Below are 9,210 nucleotides of genomic sequence, written 5' to 3'. Positions count from 1 at the left end.
ATGTTTACTTCTTCCCCATAAGTCATCTTTTCTTCTTTTTAGCTTAACTTTACAAACTTCAGTCGATACATATCAAGAGTTGTATTTGGGAACAATGTTCTTCCACACATTCCCCTTCTTTTCTCGATTTCCGATTCGATTGGGATCTAAGAGCTGCTGTCATTTCCGCCCGTTCTATCAATTCACAAGGTTTGTTTTGCCAGTCTGCTATTGTGGGAGCAGCATCTCCCCTTATCCAATTTCTAGCTATTGGTATTCTGCCAGCAGCTGTCCCATATAAAAACTATTATTATTATTATTATTAACACCCTGGCTTTCCTCCAAGGACCTCAAGGGGGTGCTACAGACCTGGATTCATCTTCACAACAGCCCTGGAAGGTAGGCTTAGCGTGAGAGACTCGGCCAAACCCACCTCTGGCAAGGTCACTATTACCCTACTTCCGATATATTAATTGCCGCACTCCGTAAAAACCGATCGCGTCTCAATTCTGCCTTTTTCTCCAAAAGTTGGCAGGCAGAATTCTCCCCACCTTCCTCCTTTGATCCCCCCCCCAAAACAACCCTGCTCTAACCACTATGACACCGTTGCCTCTGGCAACTGACCGGAGGGCATTTTCTCATGATAGCAAAACCGGGTCAAAATCCTTGATTTTGGCCACCCCCTTGCCTCTCGGTGTCCCTCCCTTCCTGCTTGCCGCAAACCTTCCCCAAAGCGCTTCCCTCGTTTTCTGCCCCCCAGGACATCGGGGGCTTGGGAACCAATGAAGAACAGCCCATTCCCTTTGCCCCCTAACGCCATCTTGCCCCAGAGCGCTGCTGGCGGCATCGACTGCACCATTTCGGGGGGACCAGCAAGCAGCTGCCGGCAGCCTCCTCATTGGAGACGTCCGGTCGCCCTCCCTTGCCGGTCATCCTCCATGGGGCTCAGGAACCCCTGGCCCTTGTACTCAGAGGGCAGGAGGTCGCCCGAGCCCGGCTGGTCCTCCTTGGGCAAGAGGGTCTCTTCGGCGGGGTTGGCGAGGGCCGGAAAGTCCGCTGCAGTGCCGGCGGCCGGGTCCTCTTTGCACGGAGACCTGGGTTCGAGGGTGAGGGGTTCCGTGGGGCTGCTGGGCTCCAGGGGCTGCATGAAGCCCTGCCGTGGGTCCACCTGGGGAGAAGAAGGGCGGGGTTCAGAGTGAGCTGGCTGTAAATTGCACCGGTGCCCAAAGGCGTAGCAAGGTCAGGGGGTACCCGGTGCAATTTTTTTTTCATCCACCACATTGACCAGAGTTGAGCAAATCCGACCTACGATCACACAAATTGCGTGATCGGATTTCACGATGGCGATCATGCCAATCCCATAAAGCCGCCCGCCAGGGATGTGAGCGTCGGGAGGTGCAAACTGCCGGGGGGTGCCAAGCTGATCACCGAGCAGATTTGCCTGACCAGCGGGTGAGTTTTCATGACGATGATCACGCCAATCGTGAAAATCCGCATGCCAGGGGTGCGAGAACCGCCACGACGATCCGCCCGGGGGGGGGGATTTTGTCAACCCTGCTAGGCATGACACCCCTTGCAATGCCCCTTGCCCGCAGCTGTTTCTCGCACCCCTGTCCCCAGGCGGGCGTCTCATCCTAGAGTCTCAGCCATCAAGAGCTCTCCTGCCCATTCCATCCTCTCAAGAGATGGTGCAGTTGGACCTGAAGCGGCCGATTGCTCCCATTTCTCGGAGACTCACCTGCCCCAGCTCCGATCTGGCGAGGATCTTAACAGCTTCCGTGTCGGCCGGGTCTGGCAAGGGGGGGCACAGAACTTCCTTCACCCTACTGGGGGGTGGGGGAAAAGGAATAAAAAGATTTGTTTGTAGCTTTGCCTATTGCAGAAGAGGTGGGAAAGCAGAGCCCTGCGTTCTGGATTTCGCATAAGGACTGAAGGAGAGCTTTCTGAATCAGGCCACATGGGGCACATCTAGTCCAGCCCTCTGCCTTCTCAATGGCCCCAAATAAATTAATTATAATAATAATAATAATAATAATAATTATTTATTTATACCCTGCCCACTCTGGGCGGCTTCCAACAGAAAAATAAAATACAGTAATCTATTAAACATTAAAAGCCTCCCTAAACAGGGCTGCCTTCAGATGTCTTCTAAAAATCTGGTAGCTGTTTTTCTTTTTGACATCTGATGGGAGGGCTTTCCACAGGGCGGGCGCCACTACCGAGAAGAACCTAGGGGTTGAGATAGACCGCGCCTGGAGCTGGAGGCTCCATCAGGATGTAAGAATAACCAAAGGGGACCCGTTTATTCTTGGAATCATAGAATCATAGAGTTGGAAGAGACCACAAGGGCCATCCAGTCCAACCCCCTGCCAAGCAGGAAACACCATCAAAGCATTCCTGACAGATGGCTGTCAAGCCTCTGCTTAAAGACCTCCAAAGAAGGAGACTCCACCACACTCCTTGGCAGCAAATTCCACTGCCGAACAGCTCTTACTGTCAGGAAGTTCTTCCTAATGTTGAGGTGGAATCTTCTTTCTTGTAGTTTGAATCCATTGCTCCGTGTCCGCTTCTCTGGAGCAGCAGAAAACAACCTTTCCCCCTCCTCTATATGACATCCTTTTATATGTTTGAACATGGCTATCATATCACCCCTTCACCTTCTCTTCTCCAGGCTAAACATACCCAGCTCCCTAAGCCGTTCCTCATAAGGCATCGTTTCCAGGCCTTTGACCATTTTGGTTGCCCTCTTCTGGACACGTTCCAGCTTGTCAGTCTCCTTCTTGAACTGTGGTGCCCAGAACTGGACACAGTACTCCAGGTGAGGTCTGACCAGAGCAGAATACAGTGGTACTATTACTTCTCTTGATCTAGATGCTATACTCCTATTGATGCAGCCCAGAATTGCATTGGCAATATTCCAACCGTTTCAGGAAACTGGCATGCAGGATTCGAACACCGGAGCGACACTCTCCATTTCCCGGCAACTAGGATTCGGAAGCGTTTACTGCCTCCGACGGAGGAGGGAGAACACACAGCCATACTGCCTATAATAGTCAGCCCTAGTCTTTCCCTCCTCCACGAATTGGCCTGATCCTCTTTTAAAGCCATCCAGGGTTGGAGGCCGCCACCTTGCCCCCTGTGGCAGGGAGTTCCGCAGTTTAACAGCAAAGCTGAAACAGGCCGGCTTGCCTATATGCAGAGGTGGTGCCAACCCCCTGGGCTTAGGAACAGTGGGCAGCAGGGCTGTGCCCCCCCCTGCTGCGCCAGGGTGTGTCATTTTAGGGGGCAAGACTTTTTCCCCCATTCAAATTCCTTCAGCGAGGCGTCTTAGAAATATGCTTTTTTGGGGGGGTCGTGAGGGATTCAAATCTGCTTTTATTTCAGGGGCTTGTTAAGCCTCTTGCCTGGCAGCGAAGCACAGAAACTGCTGTAGGGAAAACCCCCAGGATTTTAATTTCTGCAAACGCTAAACAATAAGAAGAACGGAAAATATTAACATTACCGCAACGGGATTTCCCCCCTGATTGCAGAGCAATTTCACTCACATCTTACCTGTGCTTTTTTTTCCGGGGGGGGGGGGGGTACGCAGGGGTACGCACACCCCTAAACATTTAGCAAATATTTGCCATTTTGTCCATCTGCTGTATTTAACACACACACACCCCTATATAAAAGCCAGATTTCATTAATGGAACTAAAATTCTATTTTTTGAAATCGCGGTGCAGCTTTTAAGCACCCCTGATCTGGGGAGATTTGGAAGCTGGGGAAAATACATGCAGTGCCTATCTTGCTGGCAAAGCGCCCCCCCCACCAATGTGGTTTTTGAGCTATTCCTGCACCCCCACCTCTTTTTGCAAATGTGGACAGCGCTGGCGGCAATGAGGACCCCTCCGACGAGACCCAGGAGGAGGAAGCTGAGCGTCAGAGTCGTCTTCTTGGAATCTGGCGGAGAGGCAGAGGAGGAATTATTTTTTTAAAAAACCCCACAGAATCCTAGGAAGGGAACCCAGGTGGTCATCTATCTCATCCCTCTTTTTCTTGAACCCTTGGCCTTGAGTTTAGGGTTAGGGAAGGAAGAGCAGGAAGGAGGAGGAGGAAGAAGAAGAAGAATGGGACATTCTACTGCTGGCACCCAAAGAGGAGACATTTCACAGGGGGGTTGCAGTGACGAGCCGCACCTGCGGGGCGGGTTCGAACGGGGATGAAGTCTCGGCAGCGGCCCTCGCTCCCGGCGGTCAAAACCCCGACTCCGACCCTGTAAGTGGTGTTGGGCTGCAGGTCTGAGATGGTAAAGCGGGTCTCGGAAGCGTTGAGCTCGTAAGCTATGGGGGATGAAAATAATGGTTTATATAGTAGTAGTAATAATAATAATAATAATAATAATAATAATAATAATTTATTATTTATACCCCGCCCATCTGGCTGGGTTTCCCCAGCCCCTCTGGGCGGCTTCCAACAAAATATTAAAATATCTTGGTCGGTTAAACATTAAAAGCTTTCCTAAACAGGGCTGCCTTCAGATGTCTTCTAAAAGTCTGGCAGATGTTTTTCTCTTTGACATCTGCTGGGAGGGCATTCCACAGGGCGGGTGCCACCACCGAGAAGGCCCTCTGGCTAGTACCCTGCAACTTGGCTTCTCGCAGTGAGGGAACCGCCAGAAGACCTTCGGAGCTGGACCTCAGTGTCTGGGCAGAACGATGGAGGTGGAGACGCTCCTTCAGGTATCCTGGACCTTTGAGGTCAGCACCAACACTTTGAATTGTGCTCGGAAACGTCCTGGGAGCCAATGTAGATCTTTCAAGACCGGTTTTATGTGGTCTCGGCGGCCACTCCCAGTCACCAGTCTAGCTGCCGCATTCTGGGTTAGTTGTAGTTTCCGGGTCACCTTCCAAGGTAGCCCCACATAGAGCGCATTGCAGTAGTCCAAGCGAGAGATAACTAGAGCATGCACCACTCTGGCGGGACAGTCCGCGGGCAGGTAGGGTCTCATCCTGCGTACCAGATGGAGCTGATAAACAGCTGCCCTGGATACAGAATTAACCTGCGCCTCCATGGACAGCTTTGAGTCCAGAATGACTCCCAGGCTGGCTGCACACCTGGTCCTTCGGGTTAGGGTTAGGGTTAGGGTTAGGGTTAGGGTTAGGGTTAGGGTTATCCCATTCAGGACCAGGGAGATTGCATAAGGGATTCTATCGAGAACGAGTTGCATTTGGTTTTTTGCAACAGTATGGAGGCAGAATGAAAGGGAAAATTTATAATAATTGGCTATGTAATAGATTTGTATTTGAATGGGTTGCTATTTGGCGCTGATATAATATGGCGCATATTGGATTTTAATAAAAATTATTTAACAACAAAAAACAACAACAGTTAAAACGATTGGGTGTAATCAGTGCAACCAAACAGGTGAACTTGATCCAAAGTCTGGTTTACACGCCTGGAATCGGAGAGTTGGAAGGAACCCCGCGGGGTCATCCATCCCAACCCCCTGCAATGCAGGAATCAAAGTACCCATGACAGATGGCACCCCTTTGCCTCTTACCCCACCCCCTCTGCCACCCACTTTGGGCACCCCCGATCTCGTGGCTCAGCAGTGCTCTACGCGCACTGCGCATGTTTTGCACCCAGGTCTCCCGCTGTGACCAAACTCACTGGCAATCTCCTCGCCTCGCTCGTCAAGCCAGCAGAGGACGTATTTCTGGAGTGCTCCGGGGCAGCCGGCGAGGAGGGCAGGGGGGTCCCAGGAGATGTCGGCGGAGGTGGGCGTTGGGGTGACATCCAGGCGCACAGGGTATCCGGAAGACACTAAAAGAGAGGGGGAAAGGGAAGAGGGACTCAGGGAAGGGTGGGATAAAGATGGCAGGATCCCAGCACATGGAACCTCTTACAAAATGACAATACAATTATTATTATTATTATTATTATTATTATTATTATTATTATTATTATTATTATTACCCCGCCCATCTGGCTGCGTTTCCCCAGCCACTCTGGGCGGCTTCCAACAAAATATTAAAATACAATAGTTCCCTGTGGACTCTCCGCACCCTGACCACGGCCAAAAGACCGATTCTGATGCATCGGAAGAAATAAAAATGAGGCTCCCCTTCTACAATTGCAGTGAAGACTTATACAAACTCGCAAACTCAGGAACAAATTGTGGGAGTTCGCAGAGCTGGCAAAAAAAAAAGGCAAGTTGGGAGGTAATACTGAACTAACGCTTATTCAAAAATGGGATATGTATAAGAAAATATTTAAAAGTTTATTGTACCAACACAAAGTCAGCGGCAGGATTTGCATGACTTCTGTGATACGATGGGTAATAATTATAAGAGGGGATATTAATGGTGATTGCAGAGAAAATGCACCAAATTAAAGAAGCAGTAAATACAGGATAGGGTGGCGGGAATTTGAGAAGAATGGACAGTGAACCAACAATGTGATTTTCTTTTTGTATTTCTGTTTTGATTGTATATATATTTGTCTGTCACATCTTTTTAACACCAATAAAGCTTTTTGGAGGGGGGGGGGGAGGAACAAATTGCATATAAACGCAGACTTGCCATGGGGCAAATTCAGCGATACTTGGAATCCAAATATACCATAGAATCGTAGAGTTGGAAGAGACCCCAAGGGCCATCCAGTCCAACCCCCTGCCAAGCAGGAAACACCATCAAAGCATTCCTGACATATGCCTGTCAAGCCTCTGCTTAAAGACCTCCAGAGAAGGAGACTCCACCACACTCCTTGGCAGCAAATTCCACTGCCGAACAGCTCTTACTGTCAGGAAGTTCTTCCTAATGTTGAGGTGGAATCTTCTTTCTTGAAGTTTGAATCCATTGCTCCGTGTCCACTTCTCTGGAGCAGCAGAAAACAACCTTTCTCCCTCCTCTATATGACATCCTTTTATATGTTTGAACATGGCTATCATATCACCCCTTAACCTTCTCTTCTCCAGGCTAAACATACCCAGCTCCCTAAGCCGTTCCTCATAAGGCATAATAGGTTCCTCATAATAGGTTAAGATCTGGCTAAGTACAACCTTGTAAAATACACAGTTTTGAACTTTCAATAAAGATGTTTAAAAGATAGATAGATAGATATTTTCAAGCAGGAGAAAAATAAATGGCAGGATCTTTTCCCGTTTCTCGCAGGGAAACAAGGGGCGGAAAGGAACCCATATTTTGCACATCCTGGGGAGGGAGGGCTCTGCGCCATGAGGACGAGGTCCTGGAGAGGGTTACCAGATGTCCCTGGTTTCCGGGGATAGTCCCCGGATTTGCAAATCTGACCCCGGAAAATGTGGCAGCGGCAGCCTCAGCAGCCCGGAGCCATCCTGTTATCGCAGTTGGCTCTGGCTGGCTTCAGGAGCTGCTCGCCGTCCGCTGCCGCCACCACTGCCAAGGGGGAACAGATCTCTCCTGCCCCCTTCCCCCTTTGTTTTGACAGATCTGGGGAGGCTCGGGAGTTGCGGGCGAGTGGCCGTTGCCCAGGAGGGGCGCAAGGCACGCGGTTTCCTTGCCAGGCAAGGTTCAAAGCCCTTCTTTTGCATCCTGTGAAACATAAATGTGCAGGGTTTTTAAAAAATTGTGCCACCCGCCCGCAACTCCCCCCCCCGTCAAAACAAAGGGGGAAGGGGGCAGGAGATTGAGGGAGGCTCAGGAGTTGCGGGCAGGCGGCACGCCGTTGCCTAGCTTTTAAAAAACTCTGCACATATTCTAATTTTCCCGAGTTTCACCTGTATTTCATCGAAAAGTGCATTTATTTCAGTAACACCATTTAAAAGGTGAAACCAACATATGAGATAGATGCATGACATGCAAAGCAAGATATGGCAAGCCTTTATTTGTTGCAATTATTTGTCGTTAGGCGGGTCAATTATAAATGGAATGGAACGAATGAAATGTCATAGTGATGTTTATTTTTGTTTATTTTTTTGCGTTATTGTAACCATCTGTTTTATTACTGTGGAATTTCCAAAAGAAAGCATTTGTAAAAACTAAAATAAAAATAAAAAAATAATAAGTTGCATTGCTGAAATAAATGCACTTTTCGACGATATTCTAATTTCACCTGTATGTTTCCCAGGGTGCGAAAGAAGGGTTTTGCACCTTTATACACCTTTATACATTCTGCATGTCTGCTTGGGCCCAGGGTCTTTTGCCTCGCCGTCCGCACTACTGACTCCCTGTTGCTACTCAGCTTCAAAAAGGAAAAGGGAAAAGGGTCCCTGGATTTGTCGGAAAAAATCTGGTAACCATGGACTAGGACAGTGTTTCTCAACCTTTTTTGGGCCACGGCACACTTGTTCCGTGAAAAAAATCACGAGGCACACCACCATTAAAAAAGTTAAAAAATTTAACTCTGTGCCGCCCTATATTATAATTATGACTGTAAGAAACACTTGCCAAATATTGCTTTCCGGCGGGTAAGTGTTGTGTATTGGCGGCCGCCAGGCACGTGACAATGCAAATCGCCCTTCTCGTCGCCGCACGTTGCGGCACACCAGCCAGCATCTCGCGGCACACTAGTGTGCCGCGGAACAGCGGTTGAGAAACGCTGGACTAGGAGCCTGAGGCAAAGCAGAGAGACGCACCTCTCCTGTGGAAGAGGCGGGCGAGGCCAAGAGTCCACCAGGTGTCCTTCTCCGGGTCCCACCTGTGGACAGCCAGGCGGGTGCAGATGTCGGGCTCCAGGACCCCTGAAAAAGGAGGACACAGTCAGGGATTCGGAGGCCGCGGAGAATATCGGGAGAGCCTTGTGCAACTGCGGAAATGGATAAAAGCCCCCCACCCAAACAAGGACTATCATCCGTGCAGGAAAGAAAAGAAACACTAATTTTCATTTTTATCATCTACAATACTGTCTTACTTATTTTATATTACAGCACATTGATTTTGTTGCTTTCATTTTATGGATCAACGGTCTCGTTAGATAGTAGAATTCAAGTTCACTGGCCGTTTTAGGGGTTGTTTTTAAAAGTCTGGAACGGATTGATCCGTTTTGCATGACTTTCTATGGGAAAACGTGCCTCGGTTTTGGAACGCTCTGGTTTTCGAACGGACTTCTGGAACGGATTAAGTTCCCAAGGGACTGTTGTGTATTAATGTAATAGCACAGCCAAGTATGTATTGTAATATAATATACAGTATAGAGTTTATTGTATTGTATTGCAGAGTTTATTTGAATGCATAAGTTCCAGCGGGAACGTATATCATTTGCTGGTTCAG

The 9,210-nt window shown here is 49.0% G+C and overlaps 1 protein-coding gene across 1 annotated transcript in view; it reads right to left on the bottom strand.

The window, feature by feature from the left end:
* Nucleotides 1-746: 746 nt before the first annotated feature.
* The window catches only part of IL12RB1 (interleukin 12 receptor subunit beta 1), a 30,721-nt gene continuing 22,257 nt past the window's right edge, over nt 747-9,210 (bottom strand). Inside the window, exons 11-16 of the mRNA XM_088671373.1 lie at nt 8,577-8,696; nt 5,633-5,785; nt 4,159-4,302; nt 3,826-3,922; nt 1,718-1,805; nt 747-1,147 (exon numbers count right to left, since the gene is read on the bottom strand). Coding sequence (XP_088527499.1) covers nt 875-1,147; nt 1,718-1,805; nt 3,826-3,922; nt 4,159-4,302; nt 5,633-5,785; nt 8,577-8,696 — 875 coding nt within the window. The 3' untranslated portion in view covers nt 747-874. The remainder of the gene's footprint in view (nt 1,148-1,717; nt 1,806-3,825; nt 3,923-4,158; nt 4,303-5,632; nt 5,786-8,576; nt 8,697-9,210) is intronic.

This window comes from Zootoca vivipara, chromosome 6 (assembly GCF_965207765.1).
Source record: "Zootoca vivipara chromosome 6, rZooViv2.hap1.1, whole genome shotgun sequence".
Taxonomy (NCBI): domain Eukaryota; kingdom Metazoa; phylum Chordata; class Lepidosauria; order Squamata; family Lacertidae; genus Zootoca; species Zootoca vivipara.
This window is presented reverse-complemented; position numbering and strand designations above follow the sequence as displayed.